The sequence below is a fragment of the Oncorhynchus gorbuscha genome, linkage group LG02 (genome assembly GCF_021184085.1).
Source record: "Oncorhynchus gorbuscha isolate QuinsamMale2020 ecotype Even-year linkage group LG02, OgorEven_v1.0, whole genome shotgun sequence".
Lineage (NCBI taxonomy): Eukaryota > Metazoa > Chordata > Actinopteri > Salmoniformes > Salmonidae > Oncorhynchus > Oncorhynchus gorbuscha.
The window spans coordinates 49,325,008-49,352,460 of record NC_060174.1 but is presented as its reverse complement, the minus strand read 5'-3'; the positions used below and the strand labels follow the sequence as shown (position 1 = coordinate 49,352,460).

At 44.5% G+C, this 27,453-nt stretch overlaps 1 protein-coding gene across 2 annotated transcripts in view; it reads right to left on the bottom strand.

Annotated features, from left to right (window-relative positions):
- Positions 1 to 27,453, bottom strand: part of LOC124003716 (mitochondrial inner membrane protease subunit 2-like) — a 150,558-nt gene that overhangs the window by 90,950 nt on the left and 32,155 nt on the right. For both annotated transcript variants that reach the window (XM_046312264.1, XM_046312271.1), the window contains exon 3: positions 24,307 to 24,413. In XM_046312264.1, the coding sequence (XP_046168220.1) occupies positions 24,307 to 24,413 (107 nt within the window). The remainder of the gene's footprint in view (positions 1 to 24,306; positions 24,414 to 27,453) is intronic.

The window sequence follows — 27,453 nt, the reverse complement described above, 5'->3', positions numbered from 1 at the left end:
TGCTGGCATCTTATCAACATTTGACACTAAGGATAGTTTACTTTGTCTCGTCAAAGCAAGGGACACATACTGAAAGCACATCATACATTGATACAAATCCAAACGCAGACAAAATTACACCACGTACAAATACTTTCATGTCAAAAGGAGCTATTTTCTGACTGGCTCTTGGACAGAGGGGCATAAGGAAGGAGCCATCCAGCCGCTCCCTCATCAAAGTCAGAAGATGCTCATACAAAAGAAAAAGCTCAGAAAACAGACTAATGGTGTTGTGTCATCGGTGAGATGGTAGAAGAGACCACAAGGCCTCCCGAGTGGCGCAGTGGTCTAAGGCACTGCATCGCAGTGCTATCTGTGCCACTAGAGACTCTTGGTTCGAGTCTAGGCTCTGTCGCAGCCGGCCGCGACCTTGGAGAACCATGAGCACAATTGGCCCAGCGTTGCCCGGGTTAGGCCGGCAGGGATGTCCTTGTCCCATCACGCACGGTCGACAGGTGCACAGTGTTTCCTCCGACACATTGGGATGTGTTAACCCAGCTGGCTTCCGGGTTAAGTGGGCATAGTGTCAAGAAGCAGTGCGGCGTTGCTTGGGTTGTGTTTCGGAGGACGCTCGGCTCTTGACCTTCGCCTCTCCCGAGTCCGTACGGGAGTTGCAGCGATGAGACAAGACTGTAACTACCAATTGGATACCATGAAATTGGGGTTGAGTGAGTGAGAATTAAAGCCGTGGGCTGCTCTGTCCTCCGAGCGCCCCCATCCTTCATCTGCAGAGCCCGCAGACGCCTCGCCATCATTAACAAACGAGGGTTTAAGCGAGTAAAGATGGATCCAGACCCTGTCGCACACTGACGGCAGCTAACACTTCTCTTTCTTTTCTTCCTCTCTCTCTCTCTCTCTGCCATATACACACACAACGTACTCTCTTGCACACACACACACACAGACACACACACACAGTACTGCGGCACACCAGACCATTAATTTAACAATTCTCTGTCATTTTATCCTCCTCTCTTCCACTGCTCCTACCATAAAAGACATCAGTATCTGTAGATGTGAGCCAATTTGAGACAGAGATGGGAGAGCGACTGCAGGTGTCTGGTTGGAGGGGGGGTAGGCTAGTTGTGGAGCTAGATTATTGCGGGGGGGGGGGGGGTGAGAGGGAGAAGCATGAAAGTAAAGGCACTGGAGCGTTTCCCGGGGAACCGTTTAACAGACTTCTTTGGCTTCTTTGCGTTTAGACAGCTGTGCAGCAGAGTCTCGTACTACGGAGCAGGTTTGACTTGTATCAACCTCATCCTGTGTGTACATCTGTCAACTACTCCACAACACACTGACATGAATACTCTTATCTGTGCACACACAATACGGTTCTGTACTGTAGCCTGCACTTTCTATATCAGACACCACCAGACTGCATGCGATGTTCATGTTCCTAGAGGTATGGTTCTACATGCAGATAATAACACCACAGTCATAAAATACACTGGATAGGATAGAATGCTGTCAGGGAAGGGAGTATTTCTCCAGGTAGGTCCAACCAGCCTCTTATTCATCCCACCACTGTCCTCCGCTATGTTATCAAAAAACCTACACACCATCCCTTTCTCTCCCCCTCATCTCCCTTTTTCTCTCCCTCCCCCTGCCCACTACCCTCGCTCGCTCGCTCTCCCCCTCCCACTCTCCCCCACCCCACTACCTCGATCTCTCTCTTCCTCCACGGCCTCTCTCATCTCTGTCTCGCCCCCTCTTTCTCTCCCCCTCCCTCTCCCTTCCTTCCTCCCGCTCATCTCCCCTTTGTTTAATTAAAATTAGAACCAGTGGCAAAAAGGGCAGCCACAATTTATAAAAAGTATCATATCTCTCTGACTTGAGTCCACAGGCTGGCCCTTAACATAATAATAAAAAATACAAAACTGCTGTGAGTGGGAGGGCCGGCAAGGACCGGCACTAAAGCCCCGAGAGACCCATCACCGCTCGGAATCAGAGATGGACGACTCTGTTTCACCATCCATAGATAATGTCCACTCACTGAGAAACCAGTGTGTTAGCTGTACTTGCTGAAGTACCTGTGTGTCCTGTCCTGGCCAGTTGGACAGTGTAGCTTGACTCCTCTCAGCCCCGAGTCAACGGTCAGTCGCATACTGTGGAATAGATTCTGAAGGACAACCATCCGCAACGTCCACTCACTGGGATACCTGTGGGTTAGCTGTGCTTTACTTGTCTGTGCCCTGGCCTAGCTGTGGGCCAGACACAGTATAGCTCGACTCCTCTCAGCAAGAGTCAGCGGTCGGTTGCAACGCTTTGTTACATACTACAGATTCTTAAAAGGACAACCAATCAAAATGTCCACTCACTGGGAGTGTTTGCTGTACTTGCCTTTATTGTGCCTGAAGTGGGCACAGTGTTGCCTAGCTTGACTTCTCTCACCCAGAGTCAACGGTTGGTTCCATACTGTCGATTCTGACTGATGGGGAATGGAGTTCTATCAGCCCACCGCTGCATTATACAGAATTTCATCGCGATTCAGAGACAAGCACCCTTCCATATGGTTACCTTTTGGGATAAACGGTAAATGAAGACTAAATGTTACAGGGTGTAATGGTCTCGCATTTTAAACAGAAACCCCCGAGGCTGTTCATGTCTACATTCACCCTGACTGTAAATAGAGTTCTGACGAGCAATTAGCCAAACAAACAGAACGCCATCTTCATAATAATGAGTCCCGTGTCGACGACCCCTTGCTCTACACTAATCAAGTCATTTGTAGTCTTGCTACCAACCACGCAGTTCAAACCAACTCCACGTTAATGTCAGGAAACCAGCTAATTGCTATACTACCAAAATGGGTCAATATCAGTTGATCAGGTGTCTTCGTCAATAAGATTTTGTTTTCGAATTGGCTTGCCTGGCTAAATAAAGAATACAGTGAGTAAATATAAAAGTTTGTCTGTCCACCTACCTGAAAGAATGGACACTTCTGTGACCGAGACAAGCGACATCAACATTATGTCACACAGCATTATATCGAATCACAATGCAGTCTGGGAGACAGAAACAAACCACGGGAGGGAGTACACCTAGATGTACGACAGGGACAGATGATCTGGTGTTGGAGAGTTACTGAAAACCTTAGGAAGACATTACACTGTAAGACGTCTCAGACTCTCAGGGCCTCTCAGGAGAGGCCCGTCATCTCATTCTACCGTCTTATCGCGGGAAGCCATCCCCCGCTACGCCTTGCTACCGGGCTTCACTGTGACAGATGACGTTATATCTCCTCGATGGCGTCTCACCCTCACGGCACAGTGCAACACACACCAGACGCTCTGGCCTTTTCACACTGAACCAGAGAGTTTCCAAACAGCAGCAGGAGGCGGTGTGGCGAATAGAGGATAGTTGCTAGGAAATAAAGAATTAGGAATACGGACTAGGGAAGAGGGAATGTGAATAGGAAAGGAACTAGGGAATATGAAATAATTAACTGTGCAGACTGTCCAACAGGGCGTAGTTGAGACGACCCAAAGGCAGCGTCACTTACAACCGACCCCTACAAACACAACTACGAGAGACAAAACAAACCAACACTCTGAAGCTCAGAACGACAGATGCATAAATAAACCCCAGGAGGGAGCTATTAAGTTACAACATACTCGGTAAAAAAAAAAAAAAAGGAGAACATGAAATATCAGACAGAATACACTTCTTGCCTGGAAGAGTCGTGAGCAGCCAACAGGCTAACTCTATCAAACAGAAAGTGGAAGTCAGACGAGGCGTTCAGGCTCCAACAGACACGCCTCCAAAAAGAGCAGAACAGCAGCAGCAATCTGATTCTCCAGCTGCAGTCGAACTTCAGTCTCCGTTATCAAGATTCGCAGAGAGATCAGCGCTCTCGCTCAGACTGTATCCCAAATGGCACCCTATTCCCTATTTAGTGCATTAGGGCCCACATGTCTCCGGTCAAATGTATAGAGAATAGGGTGTGGTCTCCGTCGGCAGCGAAATAAGACCACTTCCATAAACCAGACTGCCTGGGAACTCAAACATGCTTAAACCCGAGTCAGCCAGAGTCCTGGTGGGAGACGGATCACATCACAAAACACTAGTTTGAAGCCACATTTCCTGTCCTTTTCTCTGCATCGCATTGTCTCTAACAGCTGTTAGAATCACATGTATCATGGTGCGCGAAAGTTAAGGAAATGTCCCAAATAGCACCCTATTCCCTACATAGTGCACTTCTTTTGAACCAGGACCCATATGCTTTGGTCAGGGCCCTGGTCAAAAGTAGTGCACTAGCCTATAGGGAATAGGGCACCATTTAGAATTCAGCCGTCAAGACACAGCACAGGAGCCAGTGGATCATAAACACCACGCATCCTATTTATAAATTAGATTCCTCAGCTTGTTTTGGCTCCCACATGGTTTCTGATAACTAACTCGCGCTGATGAAATGATTACGAGTCAAGCGCAGCAATCGGAGAAGCGTCTTTTAAAACGATGGGCCCTGGTCAAATGTAGTGCACTATAAAGGGAATAGGGTGCCATTTGGGATTGCAAGCCATCTCTTCATCTGAAAGAGGAATAAGGCTAACATGGAGTCAAGAACAGAACTGTCCCTTGGGCAGGGTAGTAAACTAGGCCCATCACTGTATGAAGGCAGACGAGACTCCAGACAGCCACCTTCACATAACCACAGTCAGACAGCCACACAGACAGCTTCACATAGCGATAGACAGCCAACACAGACAGCTTCACATAACCACAGCCACGCCAAAACTATTCTTACAACATCCTGTCAGACTGCTTAGAGTCAGCTCACATTCTTGGCCACTTCCCAAATTGAACCCTATTCCCTATATAGTGTGCTACTTTGGCCAGGGCCTGCATAGCGCTCTGGTCAAAAGCAGTGCACTATGTAGGGAATAAGGCTGCCATTTCGGATGCAACCCAGTCCAGACCCAGCTAACCGACAGGTGCATAATGACCTGCCACTGGGCTATACACCCAGAAACGGGGAACCGAACAGACAATAAAATGACACACAAAAATTCAAACGAGGGAGAAAACAGACATGTTTTTCCATGCCTTACAGGACGAATATTCCATCCAAAACAGACTAGAGCGTTGCATCTGAAACTAAGGACGTTATTGGCGCAGTAGCACATCTCCTGCTCTAGACAGGAGTATATAAAGGACATCTCCCAAATGCAATCCTATTACCTAGAGTGACATTGGGGACACGTCAGTCCACGTTGACAAAAAAAAAGCTGGTCGTACTGAACTGGATCCATTGTATCTTAGTCTCGGCTCGGAGAACAATGTACTAATTGTGCATTAAATGTATGTGATGAACAGTATAAATCAGTGGCGTTGACAAGTGCCGGCAGATCTTAGCTCCTTGAGTCTGGTGAAAATTAGCCTGCGGTAACTACAAACGATGCTCATTTCCATCTCCCAAAACGGGCCTTGATTAAAAGTGAACAGGCTGGGCGACTGCAGAACATTAATGAAGGCAACACCACAGGCTTAATTGCCTGTGTACTGGCGACAACCTGTACAAAGGCCCACTGATTTTCAAAAGGGAGAGGTCGCACTTGATGTCAAAAGTGGCCTCAAAAATGATGACACCAGCCTCATGGGATGTTCTAGAGTCCGCCCGAGACCTCTTCTGCTCAGTCATTGCTAAGTAATGGCTATTTTTCTTTTCGGCTTTATTTAACTAGGCAAGTTAGTTAAGAACAAATTCTTATTTTCAATGGCGGCCAAGGAACAGTGGGTTAACTGCCTTGTTCAGGGGAAGAACGACAGATTTTTACCTTGTCAGCTCGGTGATTCGATCTTGCAACCTTCCGGTTACTAGTCTAACCGCTCTAACCACTAGGCGACCTGCCGCCCCGCTATAGGTCCCATTAGACACCCTATTACCTACGTAGCCCCATCAGCCCTGGTCAAAAGAAGTGCACTATAAAGGGAATAGGGTGTCATGTGGGATGCAACTTATCTGCAGCAAGCCGTGCTGTTTCTTTCCATGGCATTCAACACAGGACCGTGTCCAGCTCAATGGCTGTGTTTTATGCTGGTACTTCTCATTGATTCCAGAAGGTTCTCCAAGGATTTACGTACACAAGTAACAAACTGTCCCATGCCAATAGTAGTTACATGCTGGGGGGAAATAATATAGCCATGCCCTGTTAATGAGTGAGTTTGTGAGATAATAGCTTTGTTTAGTGATGGAGAATACTTCCAAGGCTTTTGGAGTTGTTCTGCTAGTCGAAAGATGCTGTTTGGGGCATTTCCCGTTTCCAATATGGAGGCCAGAGAACAGTTATTGTAACTTACAGACATCTCAGTCTCTGAGCAACAATTACTTAGCAGCTGAAGTTTAATCAGTGGAAACAATCCTGAACTTCCCGCCTTACTCGTTTGAGGCAATTAGTCAAAGTCACATCCACTCATTTTTCACACCGGTCTCCTAATGGTCTCCTACGGTTCAATGGATAAACAGTTTACCTCAGCAAATGTTACAAAGCTACGGGGGGAAAATGGTTGTGTCTCAACAGGGTCATCAAGAGAATTGTAGTCTCGCTTCACGGCATAGGTATTCATTTTAATTCTATATCAGCGACTGACTAAGACCTGTATGGGAAACCAGGTTATGAGACTGGTGATTGACCAATCAATCCATTAAATTGATTAATTATTTTTAAAAACGGGAGAAAATAGAAACATCCGATCCGTCCTCAGTGACTGACTAAAGGTGAATAGGCCTACCACTACTGCTCGGATTTAAATGACGGCTTTCAAGGGGCATCCACTTCACTCTATTACATCAAAGCCTCATCATTTCCACACCCACCAACTCAAAATGTTTTCCCTCGCGTTAGAGCTTCCTGCCGATTCCATTCCGGACGGAACCGAGTGAGCGACCAGGACTCAGCGGAGCAGCCATTTCGGTCAGAAGTCTCTTTTTCTGTGTTACGCCTAAGAAACCATTACAGTTACACACTGAAGCTGCATGCATCTTCCCACGACAGACATATAGCACGTTAAGCTACGTCCCAAACGGCACCCTCTCCTCTATATAGCGCACTCCTTTTGACCAGGGCCCACAGGACACGATAAAGGGAATGGGGTGTGATTTGTGTCAAAGCATGTGGAGTCGACTGCATCTGATCTACTCCTCATAACCTGAAATGCACACCTACAGGTGCAGCGACACACCAGCCAGGCCAACACGCCAGTCACTTTTCCCGGGAGAAATCACACCAATTGCCATTTAGGAAATTAATTCAGTGACCTATTATAATGTAAGATTCATTTGCACTGTGTGCTTGCTTGCTGTGCTCGAAATATAAATGAGTGCTCGCTCTTTCTCCTCTCACTCATGCAAAATTCATTTGAGATAATTACTGCATACACGACACGGCAGAAAACAGAGCAAAAGGATAAAAGGGCCGACTAAATATTCTACTAATTAAGACCAAACATTTGATCCAGTGCCAAATTACTTTGGTGCTTGAGTGACACCGAGCCCAATGAATACACCTGAGCAGTCGGTGAACACGACACTCCCTTTGAAGCACAGATCTGCAAAAGGACATAGGTCTTTCACAGGCCCCTTTTATAATGCACAAAATATAACATATCTGGGCTATTCCTGGGGGGGGGGGGGGCAAAATATTCCTACACAAGACTGTTTCCCCTCCATTAAAAAAAGGAAAAGACAGCCGGAAACCATATCATAAAGACAATGATTGACGCGTCAAAGAATGGTTACCGGAGAAAAATCTTTTTGGGGGCGATTTCACCTATGAACATCTATGTGTGCCAGCCGCTTACATTATGTTTGAGGGGGACACTTTCGATGTTGTTTCAATACATCTAGGCCTAAACATAAGATATCCACATTGGAGTAAGAGGAAGTGACTGTACGACTCCATCCTGTTGAAAATACAGACACGTCAAATGCAAACCTGGAGAATTCACTGTTTGACACAGCCTACGGTTTGTGTTGCGACAGTCTTGAACTCAAAAAGGTCTAATTAGCAGATGACAAGTGGCTTTGTGTCCATCGCCAAAATACCTTTGCAAATGAAAATGAATGAAACAAGAGCAGGAAATCATTCACTCTTCAATTAAAAGGATGTAGTAATGCAGTCTAAGGCACACCTCTGAAAAGGAAATGTATGAACAGCATTTCAACTGCTGACTGTACCCATACATGGTCTTGTGTTAGTTTGACCATATAGGCCTATATCGCCATCACACTCAATACGTTCCATACAATCATAATGCACACATTTCCACATTTCAATCATATGACGAAATACTGTTGTCATACTGAGTCTAGAGACCATAAGATTGACATTTTCCCCATAAAAAAAGAAAAGCTAAACAGAAAAGGGAAATCTATTGTGCTGAAATATCTTATTAACATACTGCTTGAATAGGTCATGTGTTGTTATCACTAACAAAAAAAAATATATATATATAAAATACAAGAACCTTCATCGAATCCTAGTTCACGTTTGAATTGTAAAATTAAATAGAATATCTGGCTGCATAAAGACAATGCTGTACTTGTATAAAAAAATACAAAAAAGTTGTAGTTGTGTGAAGTACATTTTTTTAAGTGTTGGAATTTCCTGAAGTCAATCGCAGCTCTCCAGTCCTGTTCATTCAAATGTCACCTCCGTAATCCTCGTTGCCTTTCCAATCTGCATTAAAATGCCTACAACCTGTACATGCACACCGAATTTGGGCGTGACCTATGAGGAAAAAAAAGTCATCCATGGACAGAGGTAGAGATGGCAGATAGCAGCAGAGGCTCAATGTCCCCGTGTTACCATAGCAACGGGTGCACACGCAGGCAGAGGAAGTCGGCCTGGTACTCCAGTGAGGGAGGGCGTTGTGACAGACAGGCAGGTTGCCTGCTGGATGCACCATGCGTGACCTGACTGACAGAAATGGTACAAACAACAGTAAGTGGAAGTGGCAGTTTGCGTAGAGTGTGTTCGGAGTCAAGATAGAAGAGACGGCAACGGACACACACACAGGGTTGGGGTAGAGAGGAGTGGGTGCTACATGACAACGTGCAAGACTTCAGAATATTTCTCACTGAAGAGTCAATCCATTGGAGTCCCAAATGGAGTATAAGGCACACGACTATTATGCATAATACCGTTTCGGAGAGCCATTGAATGACAACCTTATTCCATTATAAAATGTTAGTCCCCATTAAACCAATGCACTTGTAAGTGTACATTCAGAGTTATAGAAGCCATTGGAAATCCGTGTCACAGAACATCACCTTTATTGAACGATTAGGAGGTTTTATTCCTCAGCTGATAGCTGGGTCAGAAGACACATTTCAGTTGAATGCATTCAGTTGCACAATTGACTAGCTATCCACCTTTCCCTTTCGTTTCCTCACGTTATCGAGGGGCTACCCTTGGTGTGCCTGTCCTTTATCATCTTTAAAGCAGGGCCGCTGTGGGAGCTCGTCCCTGATCCTGAGCTGTGGAGTGTGGCACAGACACCGCAGCCTAAGGCTATGGGTCATCTTCCTCTCTTTTCCTCCCCTCTCCTCCCCTCAGTTGCTTGGCTGGATCTGCTGCCCAGCTGAGATGAGCGATAACAGAGATCCCCCCCCTCCCAACAGCAGACGTGGGTTCAAATACTATTTGAGATCTTTGAAATACTTTGAGCGTTGGCTGTAACCTGACTGCAGTGTTATATTAGGTGCAGGGTTTGCTGTTTTGGGACTATTCTATTGGACCACTGTGCCAGGCATGCTTAATCATCAAGCACAGATAACACATTTTGAAATAATTTCAAATAGTATTAGAACCCAGGTCTACCAAGCAGTGGTGTTGGAGGAGTCTGTTCATCACACACTCCATTGAGTCAGTCTCTCCAAGGACCACACCCCGAGCAGTGAGCACACACTGACCATGTAGTTTACAAGCTTTAGCCTGAGAGCAGGGAGGGGAGTGTGTTAACAGCATTGGTAGGCTATAACCTTGGTTGCAGGTCTCCTCTCCTTATCATGTATATTTCTTGACAATCTTGTTTTGAGGGGGTTAGGGTGTGTAACACTGAGTTAGCTCTGCAGTCAAATCAATCGCAAGTTAACAACATGAGAAACGGTTAAGTGGCCTGTAGGTTAACCACAGTTCCCACACTGTGAAGTCCACCTATTGACTCAATGGAGTGTGTGTAGTTATTCCCTCCACAAGGCAATCAAACAAGCGAAATGTCAGTATAGGGACAAAGTGGAGTCGCAATTCAACGGCTCAGACACGAGACCTATGTGGCAGGGTCTACAGTCAATCACGGACTACAAAAGGAAAACCAGCCACGTCACTGACACCAATGTCTTGCTTCCAGACAAACTAAACAGCTTCTTTGCCCGCTTTGAGGATAATACAGTGCCAAGGACACGGCCCGCTACCAAGTACTATGGGCTCTCCTTCGCCGTGGCCGACGTGAGTAAGACATTTAAATGCGTTAACCCTCGTAAGGCTGCCTGGCCCAGAGGGCATCTCTAATCGCATCTTCAGAGCATGCGCATACCAGCAGCTGATGTGTTTATGGACATATTCAATCTCTCCCTATCCTATACTGCTGTCCCCACATTTTTCAAGATGGCCAACCATTGCTCCTGTACCCAATAAGGCGAAGGTAACTGAACTAGATGACTATTGCCCCGTAGCACTCACTTCTGTCATCATGAAGTGCTTTGCGAGACTAGTCAGGGATCATATCATATCACCTCGACCTTACCCGTCACCCTACAGCCACTTCAATTTGCATACCGCCCCAATTCCACAGACGATGCAATCGCCATCACACTGCCCTATCTGGATAAAAGGAATACCTATGTAAGAATGCTGTTCATGGAACATCTCCACTTCGCTGGTCCTCAACACTGGGGCCCCACAAGAGTGCGTGTTCAGCCCCCTCCTGTACTCCCTGTTCACCCATGACTGCGTGGCCATGCACGCCTCCAACTCAATCATCAAGTTTGCAGACGACACAAAGGTAGTAGGCTTGATCAGCAACAACGACGAGACAACCTACAGGGAGGAGGTGAGGGACCTGGCGGAGTGGTGCCAGGAAAATAACCTCTCCCTCAATATCAACAAAATGAAGGAGCTGATCGTGGACTTCAGGACACAGCAGAGGAAGCACCCCCCCATCCACATCGACGTGAAAGTATTGGAGAAGGAGGAACATTCCAAGATCCGCTCCATACACATCACGGACAAACTGAAATGGTCCACCCACAAAACAGTGTGGTGAAGAAGGCGCAACGGCGCCTCTTCCACCTCAGGCAGCTGAAGAAATGTGGCTTGTCACCTAAAACTCGCACACACTTTCACAGATGCACAATTGAGAGCATCCTGTCGGGCTGCATCACCGCCTGGTACAGCAACTGCACCGCCCACAACCGCAGGGCTCTCCAGAGGGTGGTGCGGTCTGCACAACGCATCACCGGGGGCAAACTACCTGCTCTCCAAGAGACCTACAGCACCCGATGTCACAGGAAGGCCAAAAAGATAATTAAGGACAACAACCACCCAAGCCACTGCCTGTTAACCCTGCTATCCTTCAGAAGGCGAGGTCAGTACAGTGCATCAAAGCTGGGACCAATAGACTGAAAAATAGCTTCTATCTCAAGGCCATCCCTAACACAGAGAGGCTGCTGCCTACATACAGACTTGAAATCATTGGCCACTCTAACAAATGGATCACTAGTCATTTTAATAATTCCACTTCAATAATGGTGTTTACATATCTTGCATAACTCATCCCATATGTATATACTGTATTTTATAACATCTATCACATCTTGCCTATGCTGCTCGGTCATTGCTCATCCATATATTTCCATGTACACTACCATTCAAAAGTTTGGAGTCACTTAGAAATGTTCTTATTTTTGAAAGAAAAGCACATTTTTTGTCCATAAAAATATCATCAAATTGATCAGAAATACAGTAAATAAATGGATGGGGGGGGGGGTCCCTGTGTCGCCCTCAAACTGTGCTGCTACACGCAGACACCGAGACGCAAGGTCCACTTTCAGGCATAAGTCTGAGAAAATTGAAGTTTTCCTGGCAGAGACTAATATTCTCTGAAGATTGACTGCATATCTATTTCATTTGTCATTTCTCCCCTATAGCTAGCTGTATAGGCCTAGCTGTCACCAGTAGTGTGACTGAGACACGTGCATGAACATCCATGATGCATGTGAGGCTTGATGAAAAAACCTTTACCACTGGAATGATCTGCCAACGCACAGCGATACAATCTATTTTTAAGTTCATGTACGCCTGCCAAACTGGCAGAGAGAGAGAGAGAGAGAGCGAGAGGGCAGTAAAGTCTGAGCTATTGGGGGAGAAGCACTTCACAAAGCATGAAGCATTGAACATTAAAGAGACACAGTTTAGCTAAATTACAGGGATTAATCATCCTTCTCCTACTTACTGATAACGCTGTTCTTGTTTTGCTCTTTCTGTTGCCAGAGGAAAGAACATTCATGTTTCTATGATCTTACCTTCTTCACCTTTTCTGCTACCCCAGAGCAAGATGATGTTGCCTGGCCCTGACCTGCATTAGCGTAACAAGCATGAGAGAAGTAAGATGACAAAACGCACAGACACACACGAAACACACGAGCACACACACATTCCCCAAACCCCCGCTCTCTTCTCCCATCCACCCAAACCCCCCCCCCCCGTCTTCTCCCATCCACCTACACATTGCCCTGCTCTGACTGCTCTCTTCCTCCAGTCATATCAAGGGGTGGGGTCTTTATTAATGGGCTCAGTGTGTTGACAGTGGCTGTCTGTGTCTTAATCTGTAGCCCTCCAAACCCCACACGGGTCTGACACCGCCGCTATGCTACCCCTCAGCCCAATTTGCATAACTGTTCTAAAATGCCACTGACAGCCAATTTAACATAGCACTGTGTGTGTGTGTGTGTGTGTGTGTCAGGGAATTTAACACAGTGCCCTGTAGGTAGCATGTGGGACAACCACAAACCATCAGCCATTTCTCAAATAGGCCACGGAGCAGTCGAGCGTTGAAAATAAGCTGGGACGGATTCTTGTTTCAAACGGCACATTATAACTGGATAAGACGCTTGGAAGGATGAGAAATGTTATTCACTGGGGATTCAAAATGTACTCTGTCAGTAAATGGTTACATTCGTTGAGAACTCTACCCTCAAGGAGTCACTTCATTTTTCACTTATCCTTTATTTGTCATATTTTACCAATGAAGAAGCCAGTTCAGGGTCACATTTTTTGTAGGCCTACCCCTCGGAAGCAAAAAACTCCAGGTTCCAACTAGTCTGGTTTGGTTCCTTAACCATCCTTCATTTAGGGCATGGGCATAATGTGAATACTATCTCTGACTTGGAAATGTGTCACTGTAACAGCCTAAATGATAAATCCTGTCCCTGTGGCATTTGAAACACCAATTTCCATCCATCCAGAGCCCAATTTTAATTTAAAGCTTTTATGCCCTCAATGTGTCAAGTGAGTAACCTGCCCACTACGCACAGCTCACTCTGTATCGGCAGGGTGCTTTCCAAGCTGCTTCTGTTAAAACGGGGAGAAATGAGGGAATATTTCATGTCGAGGTCATTCCCATTTCATTGCATGCCTGTTGATGGATGTGAACGCCAGGAAAGCAGCTTTGATGTTTGTACAATTACTCGGTGGCTGAATGAGAGGAATATCTCCTCGCTGCATAACCAAAGTACCCGCTGGGGCTGATGACAGAGCTCCCGTGTAATGAAAAACATCATTTGTGTTTTGGAGACAGGTTGTTTTCTCCTCAACCACGTTGTCTCCGTGTGAATGCAGGTTCTGAAAAGGAACATCAGGAAAATCACCAGAAGGAAGGAAGGGGGAGAGAGAGAGAGGAACACGGAGCCAGGAAGCAAGGGATGGCTGAAAGAAATTGAGCTGAAAACAGACCACCACAGCCAAGTGGGTGTTTTCCACATTCCATGAAAACCTGCTGCTATCTATGTGGTTCCCTCTGAATGTAACCCTACCTCATTGTGTTTATGCAAACCCAATGTTTACTGTATATAGATTCTGATTTACAGTAAAATCCTATTATTAGGACTACTGGCACGTATCATTGCAGATATACAGTTGAAGTCGGAAGTTTACATCCACTTAGGTTGGAGTCACAACTCGTTTTTCAACCACTCCACACGTTTCTTGTTAACAAACTCTAGTTCTGGCAAGTCAGTTAGGACATCTACTTTGTGCATGACACTGTATCACAATTCCAGTGGGTCAAAGGTTTACATACACTAAGTTGACTGTGCCTTCAGCTTGGAAAATGCCAGAAAATGATGTCATGGCTTTAGAAGCTTCTGATAGGCTAATTGACATCATTAGAGTCAATTGGAGGTGTACCTGTAGATGTATTTCAAGGCCTACCTTCAAACTCAGTGCCTCTTTGTTTGACATCATTGGAAAATCAAAAGAAATCAGCCAAGACCTCAGAAAAAAAAATTGTAGACCTCCACAAGTCTGGTTCACTCTCGGGAACAATTTCCAAACGCCTGAAGGTACCACGTTCATCTGTACAAACAATAGTACGCAAGTATAAACACCATGGGACCACGCAGCCGTCATACCTCTCAGGAAGGAGATGTGTTCTTTGGTGGAAAAAGTGCAAATCAATCCCAGAACAACAGCAAAGGACCTTGTGAAGATGCTGGAGGAAACAGGTACAAAATTATCTGTATCCACAGCAAATCCAGTCCAATATCGACATATTCTGAAAGGCCGCTCAGCAAGGAAGAAGCCACTTCTCCAAAACCGCCCAAAAAAAGACATACTACCAAAACAAAAGTAGAACTGTTTGGCCATAATGACCATCATTATGTTTGGAGGAAAGAACGACAAGACGAAGAACACCATCCCAACCTGGAAGCACGGGGGTGGCAGCATCATGTGTGGGGGTGCTTTGCTGCAGGAGGGACTGGTGCACTTCACAAAATAGATAGCATCATGAGGTAGGGAAATTATGTGGATATATTCAAGCAACATCTCAAGACATCAGTCAGGAAGTTAAAGCTTGGTCGCAAATAGGTCTTCCAAATAGACAATGACCCCAAGCATACTTACAAAGTTGTGGCAAAATGGCTTAAGGACAACAAAGTCAAGGTATTGGAGTGGCAATCACAAAGCACTGACCTCAATCCTATAGAAAATGTGTGGACAGAACTGAAAAAGCGTGTGCGAGCAAGGAGGCCTACAAACCTGACTCAGTTACACCAGCTCTGTCAGGAGTAATGGGCCAAAATTCACCCAACTTATTGTGAGAAGCTTGTGGAAGGCTCCTCGAAACGTTTGACCCAAGTTAAACAATTGAAAGGCAATGCTACCAAATCCTAATTGAGTGTATGTAAACTTCTGACCCACTGGAAATGTGATGAAAGAAATAAAATCACTCAACTATTATTCTGACATTTCACATCCTTAAAATAAAGTGGTGATCCTAACTGACCTAAGATAGCATTTTTTTACTAGGATTAAAATGACAGGAATAGTGAAAACCTGAGTTTAAATGTATTTGGCTAAGGTGTACGTAAACTTCCGACTTCAACTGTACTTGCAGCAGTTTTGATGAACTGAACCCCAAACCTCATTCCACCCAAGTCGCCCTGCTTGAATCTGTCCGCAGCGCCTCGCTCTCAATCTCTCAGAGGTTCTTATTACACTGGCATGCTGCTGCTCTCTTCCTTCATAGCTCATGTTGACATATACAACTACTAAAGGGATCTCAGAAATGTTTCCCTGTTGTATACTGCGGAATTTTACCCCAATCAACTTTTCGGAGGCACATCCGAGTTCAAGTGGACCTATCTAAACATTGAAATGTACCAGAGGTGGAAGCATTCATTCATCACATCTGATAAGTGGAAAGGAACAGGGAGCTGAGTCACTGTGTGAGAGGGGATGAGGGAGAACGTCCCTACAGGAGAAAGGCAGAGGGCTGCGTTAGGGAGTATAGTAGTCTGCTTTGTTGTTTAAACCTCAAAATCATTGTACTGTAGTAGGTAGAGGTTTACGTAGGTTGCCAATTTGACACGTTGAGGGACAACAGGCCTGCAACGGGAGAGGCAAAAAGGCTGAGGTAGAGGGAAAGATAGTAGTGTGTTGTGTGGTTTAATCCTGACATCCTTGTACTGTAGTAACTTTGAGAGGTCTACCTGTTAAAAGGATAACTCAATGTGAAAAACAGCCTATTGGTCTCCAAAACCACCTTTACTCTACACAAAGAAATGCATACAAAGCTCTCTCTCGCCCTCCATTTGGCAAATCTGACCATAATTCTATCCTCCCAATTCCTGCTTACAAGCAAAAACTAAAGCAGAAACTACCAGTGACTCGCTCAATACGCAAGTGGTCAGATGACGCAGATGCTAAGCTATAGGTCTGTTTTGCTAGCACAGACTGGAATATGTTCCGGGACCCATCTGATGGCATTGAGGAGTATACCACATAAAATCACCGGCTTCATCAATAAGTGCATCGATGACGTTGTCCCCACAGTGACCGTACGTACTAGGGGTTAACCGATTAATCGGAATGGCCAATTAATTCGGGCCGATTTCAAGTTATAACAATCGATGATCAGTATTGTTGGACGCCGATAATGTCCGATTACATTGCACTCCACGAGGAGACTGCGTGGCAGGCTGACTACCTGTTACACGAGTGCAGCAAGGAGCCAAGGTAAGTTGCTAGCTAGCATTAAACTTATCTTACAAAAAACAAATCAATCTTAAGATAATCACTAGTTAACTACACATGGTTGATGATATTACTAGTTTATCTAGCTTGTCCTGCATTGCATATAATCGATGCGGTGACTGTTAATTTATCATCAAATCACAGCATACTTTGCCAAACGGGTGATGATTTAACAAGCGCATTCGCAACAAAAGCACTGTCGCTGCACCAGTGTGTACCTAACCATAAACATCAATGCCTTTCTTAAAATCAATACACAAGTATATATTTTTAAACCTGAATATTTAGTTAATATTGCCTGCTAAAATGAATTTATTTTAACTAGGGAAATTGTGTCACTTGTCTTGCGTTCTGTGCAACAGAGTCAGGGTATAGGCAGCAGTTTGGGCCGCCTGGCTCGTTGTGAACTGCGTGAAGACCATTTCTTACTAACAAAGACTGTAATTTATTTGCCAGAATTGTACACAATTATGACATAACATTGAAGGTTGTGCAATGTAACAGCAATATTTGGACATAGGGTTGCCACCCGTTAGATAAAATACGGGCGGTTCCGTATTTCACTGAAAGAATAAACATTTTGTTTTTGAAGTGACAGTTTCCGGATTTGACCATAATAATGACCTACGGCTCGTATTTGTGTGTTATTATATTATAATTAAGTCTATGATTTGATATAGCAGTCTGAGAGGTGGTAGGCAGCAGCAGGCTCGTAAGCATTCATTCAAACAGCACTTTCCTGCATTTGCCAGCAGCTCTTCGCTGTGCTTCAAGCATTGCGCTGTTTATGATTTAAGCCTATCAAATCCCGAGATTAGGCTGGCAGTACTATAGTGGCTATAAGAACATCCAATTTTTATTTTTAAATTATCCATCTGTGAAATGAAAGACAAAGGCCATTATATCCCTTGGGAGTCTGGGCACAATTTACATTTTGGACACTAGATGTCAGCAGTGTATGTGCAACATTTTAGTCTGATCCAATGAACCATTGCATTACTGTTCTAAATGTTGTATCAAATCTGCCCAAATGTGCCGAATTGGTCGAGTGATTACATTTACAGGAGGGTTCAAACTGTAGAACCCAGTTCCTACATTTGAATATAAAATGGATTTTATCAAAACTATGCTACATTTTATCTCAGGGACCCTCAGCATGACAAATTAGAGCAAGATTACTGAATGTAAGTATATTATTTACCTTCAAAGGTGAATGTATCAAACCAGTTGCTGTGATAAGTTTTTTGTTGTGCACTCTCCTCAAACAATAGCATGGTATTATTTCACTGTAATAGCTACTGTAAATTGGACAGTGCAGTTAGATTAACAAGAATTTAAGCTTTCTGCCCATATAAGACATGTCTATGTCCTGGGAAATGTTCTTGTTACTTACATCGTCATGCTAATCACATTAGCGCACGTTAGCTCAACTGTCCCGCGAGGAGGGCGACACAAACCGTGCATCACTGCCTAGCTAAATAAAGGTTCAATAAAATAAACATTTTAAATCACTATTACATATCTACCTCAATTACCTGGTACCCATGCACATCGACTCGGTACTGGTACTCCCTGTATATACTCCCTGCATGTTCTTTTCTACTACAATTAGGTTGGAGTCATTAAAACTAGTTTTTCAACCACTCCACAAATTTCATGTTAAAACCTCTTGCGACGAGCAATCCCGGATCCGGGATCGTAATCATAGCCTCAAATGCATTAGCATAACACAGCGGACATAAATACCCCTAGAAACTTTTCCTATTCATGAAAATCGCAAATTAAATGAAATAAATATATTCAAACACAAGTTTAGCCTTTTGTTAACAACACTGTCCTCTCAGATTTTCAAAATATGCGTTACAGCCAACGCTAGACAAGCATTTGTGTAAGTTTATCATGGCATAATGCTATGCTAGGCTCTGCTGGCAGCAGGCAACATTTTCACGAAAATAAGAAAAGCAACCAAATTCAATCATTTACCTTTGAAAAACTTCAGATACTTTCACTCAGGAGACTCCCAGTTAGATAGTAAATGTTCCTTTTTTCCAAAAATATTATTTTTGTAGGCGAAATAGCTCCCGTTTCTTCATCATGCTTGGCTGAGAAGTCGACCGGAAAATGCTACAACTATAACGGCAAACTTTGCTCAAAATTTGCTCCATAATAACGACAGAACCACGGCAAACGTTGTTTAGGATCCATCCTCAAGGTGTTTTTAACATATATATTCGATAATATATCCGTCGAGGCAATTGGTTTCTCATAAGAAGCGATTGGAAAAATGGCTACCTCAGTATTTTACGCAAGGTTTTCTGCGGGAAACACCATATGACAACATGCTATATATGGTCCCTTACGGCTATTCTTTAATGGAAATGCCTAAAAAGACGTCACAATGCTGTAGACACCTTGGGGAATACGTGAAAAACGTAAGCTCATTCGTAGCTCATTCACAGCCATATAAGGAGTCATTGGCATGAGGCGGTTTCAAAAAATGCGGCACTTCACTGTATCACAATTCCAGTGGGTCAGACGTTTACATACACTAATTTGACTGTGCCTTCAGCTTGGAAAATTCCAGAAAATGATGTCATGGCTTTACAGGCTTCTGATAGGCTAATTGGCATAATTTGAGTCAATTGGAGTTGTACCTGTGGATGATTTCAAGGCCTACCTTCAAACTCAGTGCCTCTTTGCTTGACATCATGGGAAAATCAAGAAATCAGCCAAGACCTCAGAAAAAAAATTGTAGACCTCCACAAGTCAGGTTCATCCTTGGGAGCAATTTCCAAACAGCTGAAGGTATGCGTTCATCTGTACAAGAAATAGTATGCAAGTATAAACACCATGGGACCACGCAGCTGTCATTAGCGCTCAGGAAGGAGACGCTTTCTGTCTCCTAGAGATTAATATACTTTGGTACGAAAAGTTCAAGTCAATCCAGGAACAGCAGCAAAGGACCTTGTGAAGATGCTGGAGGAAACAGGTACAAAAGTATCTTCATCCACAGTAAAACAAGTCCTATATCGACATAACCTTAAAGGCCGCTCAGCTAGGCAGAAGTCACTGCTCCAAAACCGCCACAAAAAGCCAGACTACGGTTTGGAACTGCACATGGGACAAAGACCGCACTTTTTGGAGAAATGCCCTCTGGTCTAATGAAACAAAAATAGAACTGTTGGTCATAATGACCATCGTTATGTTTGGAGGAAAAAGGGAGAGGCTGGCAAGCCGAAGAACACCATCCCAACCGTGAAGCACAGGGGTGGCAGCATCATGTTGTGGGGGTGCTTTGCTGCAGGAGGGACTGGTGCACTTCATAAAACAGATGGCATCATGAGGTAGGAAAATGATGTGGATATATTCAAGCAACATCAAGACATCAGGAAGTTAAAGCTTGGTCGCAAATGGGTCTTCCAAATGGACAATGACCCCAAGCATACTTACAGTTGTGGAAAATGGCTTAAGGACAACAAAGTCAAGGTATTGGAGTGGCCATCACAAAGCCCTGACCTCAATCCTATAGAGAATTTGTGGGCACAACTATAAAAAAAAGTGTGTACGAGCAAGGAGGCCTACAAACCTGACTCAGTTACACCAACTCTGTCAGGAGGAATGGGCCAAAATTCACCCAACTTATTGTGGGAAGCTTGTGGAAGGCTACCATAAGTTAAATTGAGTGTATGTAAATGTCTGATGAAAACAATAAAAGCTGAAATAAATCACTCTACTATTATTCTTACATTTCAAATTCTTAAAATAAAGTGGTGATCCTAACTGACCTAAGGCAGGGAATTTTCAAATGTCAGGAATTGTGAAAAACTGAGTTCAAATGTATTTTGCTAAGGTGTATGTAAACTTCCCACTTCAACTGCATAATCATGTTATTTTTACTTGTTATTTTTTATTCGTTATCCACTGTGTATTAATTCCTCATGTCACTATTTCTATTTATTATATTTGATCTTTAACTCTCTATTTTTGGTAATGCACGTGTAAGTAAGCATTTCACTGTTAGTCTACACTTGTCTACGAAGCACGTGACAAATTACATTCAATTTGATTTTCGCAGGGCATTGAACGCCAACCTTTATCGAACTTTTAAGATAAAATGAAACACATGTAATGAATGCAGGTGTGCGTGCTCTGAGCACCGTGTGTGTGTGTGTGTGTGTGTGTGTGTGTGTGTGTGTGTGTGTGTGTGTGTGTGTGTGTGTGTGTGTGTGTGTGTGTGTGTGTGTGTGTGTGTGTGTGTGTGTGTGTGTGTGTGTGTGTGTGTGTGTGTGTGTGTGTGTGTTTCGCAGAGTGGGATTCTTAGCTCAAGAGGCCAATGTCTTACTTTTAACAGAGGCCATTACCCAGCCATCACGCTGCTGAAATCACACAAATGATAGATAATAACACTATTACAGCCAGCCAGGCAGCAGACATGTCAAAACATCCCTATCTATCTGCTAGATTAGGAGACAGACTGAAGCGATCTCTTTTGGCAAAAACAAACCCTATTAACCTCCCCTCCCTGGGGGCAAGAGTGTGCTCCACAGTGGCCTAATGGCTCATGGAAGGGTGGCCACGCCAGTCAGATCCCCTTTTCCTGTGTCCAGGAAGGAATTCCTACCTCCACAGACCACGTTCTACTGTTGCCCGAACAACACGTCTGCAGAGGAGAGATTGTCAGCTCAAGAGTATCCTAGATTAAGCATCTCAGAGGTTTTTGCTTTCCTTTTTTCCCCCAGCTCGGTCTTCTCTTTTCTTTGTAAACCCAATCCCAAAACAATGGGCTTTAGTTACGGCTGCCTAAAACACACCTCAAAAAAACCAAACTGGATTCTGTTGATGCTAAAAATGACAGAAACTCAGTACCGTCCAAACGAACAAGAGGGGTGATGTTTCTCTCTTCCTGGCATCCACACTTCAAAGACTAGCTACAGGAAGAGAAGCAACTACAGACTTGAAGCTTTTGAAGGTTTACACAACTGCTGCTGTGCATGCCATGAATACTCACACACCCTAAACAAACGTACCACATCAAAACTTTCAACATCTGTTTTTCTATCGTCTTGTACCAGGATGGTACCTAAAACCTTGTCATTAACAAAAGAACGGTGCCAGAAAATGGGATTCATTAACCCTCTATTTATAACCCGGAGAGGAGCATTTTGCTCCTTAAAAAAAAAAGTTTTTTAATTAAATGGTTATGTTAACAAGGAGAACATAAAATCAAATCAGCGTATTAATAGCCTGCACTGAAAGCATGACAAACACCCGATGTGGCAGATAAATTGCCTTATATGCACTCAAACACAGTGGCCATTTTCCTCATCCACTACCATGGACCTGAAACGAGGAGTATTCTCTTCTGTAAATAAGAAATTATTCAGAGGACCAGAATATTGCCTTGGACAATTTGCTTTTCAAATTAGAAGAGGGAATTCAGTCTACCTTGCTGTCGCAGTAGTCCAATATCACACTTCACATGTAAATACAGTACAGGCCAGGGTGAAATTCTTTGGCAGATGAGAAATACGCTTTTACATTTTTTTCCCACCCAACAACAGTTGTTGATACAGATCTACTTGACACGTTGCCCTTCCTCATAAATGTTGCTTTAGAAGAAAAAAAAAACATTTTAAAAAGCATGCAGGTTAATTGGTGTATCTATGACATATTCCTCTTAGAGAAGTGGAGCGGACTCCTGCCATACTGAGCTAAATGCTGTGTCTAGCCTATCTGTATGTCTTCCTGTGCCTACAGATTCACACCGACAGATGTGGGTGAAACACATGTCATAACTTTAAAATCTATTGGAGTGGAACGGTTGCCCTGAGATGTGGCTGTAGACTAACTAACTATAGAGTCTGACGCCATAGAAGTCTACAGTCAGGTCTCAGGGGCAAGGGTCAGTACAGAGGTCAATAATCTAAACAACAACACAAACAAGATGATACACATTTCTCCTACAGTACCTTACAGAGTACATCAGGGTTGGACAAGTTCAGTACCTTCCAGTTTCCCTCAGGTTTGTACCATGTGAACATGACCCGGTATAATTTTCTCTTTACCCAGTGAGTCCACAAAATTAACAATTTCACCCTCAAGGGAAACACAAGAGGGTTTCTCAACAACCATGACTAACTCTATCGTATACAGTGTAGTACGCCTATAGTCTGTGAAACCCCCCCCCCCCACAGAAATAATTCATTCTTACAACTTAGTTTGTCAGTGTACATTAAATTAGCATTCCACGCTAGCTCTCTCACTCGCTTCCGATCACTTCCCCCTCTCCCCTTCCCTCTTTATCCCGCTCTCACCTTCACCCCCTCCCTCCGCTCTGCTAGGAATGGTGCTTCATAAATGGCTGAACATCCTGTTCACAAGCGCAACACGTCCCCTGCAGGGAAGGGAAGGGAGAGGCTGCCATCTTGGGGTAATTATGGAAGAGGGATTTATCCAGCCTGCCTACCGCTGTTTGTCTGTCTGAGCCCACACAATCCACATCACATCAACCCCCACAGCAGCAAATCGGTGCATTTAATAGGATTTTATTTGAGTTATTATTATATTTAACCAGGTAGCCCCATTGGAAGTCAGAATACCTCTTTTCTAAGGGAAACCTGCATGGATGGGTGGTTTGTGGACATCTGTGCTGAATCACAATAGTCATGTCGAACCCAAATAAACCAGTCGTGGCAAAACTTTACCCTGAGGTTGTCAAACTCAGTTTAACGAATGAACACATCAAATACATAATGCAGTAATATTCCTTGACCGTACCTCTATGTTGGCCTATTCATGACCTCTGCTCTGCTCTTCTGCATGAAACAATCATCAAACCTGAATCCCATCAAGGCAACGCAGCACAAATTTATCAGACAGCTGCGTTATCACACATTGAAGTCTCAGAAGCCATCGCAAAAACAAAGACTGAGATAAGTAGCCTGGGATAAGTGCGCCCAGGGACGTGAGCATACGAGGAGAGAAAGAGAGAGAAAATACTTTCTTTCAGGGGAGATTTTGACTCGCGTCCCAAATAACACCCTACTTCCGACATAGTGCACTGCTTTTGGCCAGAGCCCTATGGTCAAAGGTCGTGCACTATATAGGGAAAATGATGCCATTTGTGACGGAGTCTTTTTCATTAGCAGCCAGGGCCACATTTGGCTTCCCACGGTGCTTCAGAACAAAGAGTATGTCTGAAAGCAGGGAGCCTTCGCGTGGCTGTGTGGTGCTCTAATTGCTCTCTCTCTCTCTCGCTCCCTCTCTTGTGGAGCCAACAGTGTCAACAGGTCCTCCATTTTAAAAACAGCACAGGGGAGTTATAGGGGAGCAGAGCGTCACTGCTCAGCCAGCCATTGGCAGAGGGGCCTACTCCAGATGTGGAGGGAGAGAAAGGGCGAGGATGGGTCTCCAAATCCACTTGATCTTAGCAACTAACAAGGTCCCAGCATGTCTGACAGCAAACAAAACAAACAAGAGTTGATGTAAACGTGGTTGAAACTTGGTTACTTACAGGACTGACACAATGTCACCTCGACGTACTTGGTAGTTCCTCACACTCCAGCGGTTCAGGAGCACCACGTCAGAACCTGTCACATTCCCCTCAGGATTCAGGGAAGGCTGAGAGGACAACACACATGCACACAAAACACAAAAAGAGGCGAGTCAGTCACATCGGAAAGAAACTAGGAACAGGGAAAGAAGAAACAGCAGCAAGGGCCAAGCAGAGGGAAACCAGGGAACAGAAGACAGACTGAATGACATATTCCTCTTAGAGAAGTAAAGCGGACTCCTGCCATACTGAGCTAATTGCTGTGTCTAGCCTATCAAATCAAAGTTGATTTGTCACGTGCGCCGAATAAAACAGTGAAATGCTTACTTACAGGCACTAACCAACAGTGCAAAAAAAGGTACTAGGTGAACAATGGGTAAGTAGAGAAGTAAAACAACAGTAAAAAGACAGTGAAAAATAACAGTAGCGAGTCTATATACAGGCACCGGTTAGTCGGGCTAATTGAGGTAGTATGTACATGTAGATATGGTTAAAGTGACTATGCATATACACTGCTCAAAGAAATAAAGGGAACACTAAAATAACACATCATAGATCTGAATGAATGAAATATTCTTATTAAATACTTTTTTCTTTACATAGTTGAATGTGCTGACAAAAAAATCACACAAACATTATCTCTGGAAATCAAATTTATCAACCCGTGGAGGTCTGGATTTGGAGTCACACTCAAAATGAAAGTGGAAAACCACACTACAGGCTGATCCAACTTTGATGTAATGTCCTTAAAACAAGTCAAAATGAGGCTCAGTAGCCTGTATGACCTCCCTACAATGCCTGGGAATGCTCCTGATGAGGTGGCGGATGGTCTCCTGAGGGATCTCCTCCCAGACCTGGACTAAAGCATCCGCCAACTCCTGGACAGTCTGTGGTGCAACGTGGCATTGGTGGATGGAGCGAGACATGATGTCCCAGATGTGCTCAATTGGATTCAGGTCTGGGGAACGGGCGGGCCAGTCCATAGCATCAATGCCTTCCTCTTGCAGGAACTGCTGACACACTCCAGCCACATGAGGTCTAGCATTAGGAGGAACCCAGGGCCAACCGCACCAGCATATGGTCTCACAAGGGGTCTGAGGATCTCATCTTGGTACCTAATGGCAGTCAGGCTATCTCTGGCGAGCACATGGAGGGCTGTGCGGCCCCCCAAAGAAATGTCACCCCACACCATGACTGACCCATCGCCAAACCGGTCATGCTGGAGGATGTTGCAGGCAGCAGAACGTTCTCCACGGCATCTCCAGACTGTCACATGTGCTCAGTGTGAACCTGCTTTCATCTGTGAAGAGCACAGGGCGCCAGTGGCAAATTTGCCAATCTTGGTGTTCTCTGGCAAATGCCAAACGTCCTGCACGGTGTTGGGCTGTAAGCACAACCCCCACCTGTGGATGTCGGGCCCTCATACCACCCTAATGGAGTCTGTTTCTGACCGTTTGAGCAGACACATGCACATTTGTGGCCTGCTGGAGGTCATTTTGCAGGGCTCTGGCAGTGCTCCTCCTTCTCCTCCTTGCACAAAGGCGGAGGTAGCGGTCCTGCTGCTGGGTTGTTGCCCTCCTACGGCCTCCTCCACGTCTCATGATGTACTGGCCTGTCTCCTGGTAGCGCCTCAATGCTCTGGACACTACGCTGAAAGACACAGCAAACATTCTTGCCACATCTCGCAGTCATGTACCATCCTGGATGAGCTGCGCTACCTGAGCCACTTGTGTGGGTTGTAAGACGCCGTCTCATGCTACCACTAGAGTGAAAGCACCGCCAGCATTCAAAAGTGACCAAAACATCAGCCAGGAAGCATAGGAACTGAGAAGTGGTCTGTGGTCCCCACCTGCAGAACCACTCCTTTATTGGGGGTGTCTTGCTAAATGCCTATAATTGACCTCCAGAAGCTCTTTTTTGCCATAAGATACAGTTGCAGAAACATTTTGTACAAAATAAGCTACAAATAATGCGAAAAAACAAACACATAATAGCACAATAAGTTGGGCGCCTGTTAAACTGCTGCCATTTCTTCCGGCACCATTTGATATATATCTGTATGTCTTCCTGTGCCTACAGATTCACACCGACAGATGTGGGTGAAACATATGTCATACCATTAAAATCTATTGGAGTGGAACGGTTGCCCTGAGATGTGGCTGTAGACTAATTAACTATAGAGTCTGACGCCATAGAGGTCTACAGTCATGTCTCGGGGCAAGGGTCAGTACAGAGGTCAATAATCTAAACAACAACACAAACAAGATGATGCACATTTCTCCTACAGTACCTTACAGAGTACATCAGGGTTGGACAAGTTTAGTACCTTCCAGTTTCCCTCAGGTTTGTACCTTGTGAACAAGGTTTCCCCTCAATGGGAAACACGAGGGTTTCTCAACAACCATGAATAACTCTATCGTATACAGTGTAGTACGCCTATAGTCTGAAATCCCCCCCACAGAAATAATTCATTCTTACAACTTAGTTTGTGTCACTTTATCGAAGAGCTAGTGTGTGACGAAGCCCCACTCCAAGCAGCGGGTGACATGACACAGGAAGAATGATTCATTAAACAGGATGTGCACAGGCCATTTCACGCTTGCCAGGGTAATTGACAGAATATCTCTTATCCGTCTGCTGAAAATAAATATCCCATACGAGTGCTGCCAGCCGCAGAATGTATCTGTTACAGTTGGGTACGTTATCATTTTCACTTTCAGTCATATTTTACCATATTACATGCTGTATTGTTTCAAAGACGTTTATCTTGCTAGCACCCTAGAATTAATAAAAACCTGAGAAAAAAACAACAACACAGGAGACAAGGAGAGTTAGATCAAATAAGATTGTCTGGTCAACAATTCAATCTTGTGAGCACTGCAGCCTTAGGCAAGACAACGCAGGGGTCTTGAAAGGATTCTTGTTTAAACTATCACGGTCTTGTAGGAGGAGAGGCAAAGTGAGGCAACGACCTGTCTACACAACTAGAACCAGGCGAAATCCTAAACAACTCCAACAATGTAAACAGCCTTCAGTATCTGAACGTATTGACTTACTAATTAGTAGTATGGGAGGAAAGGAGGGAGATCAATAACGATCTTCTTCAGA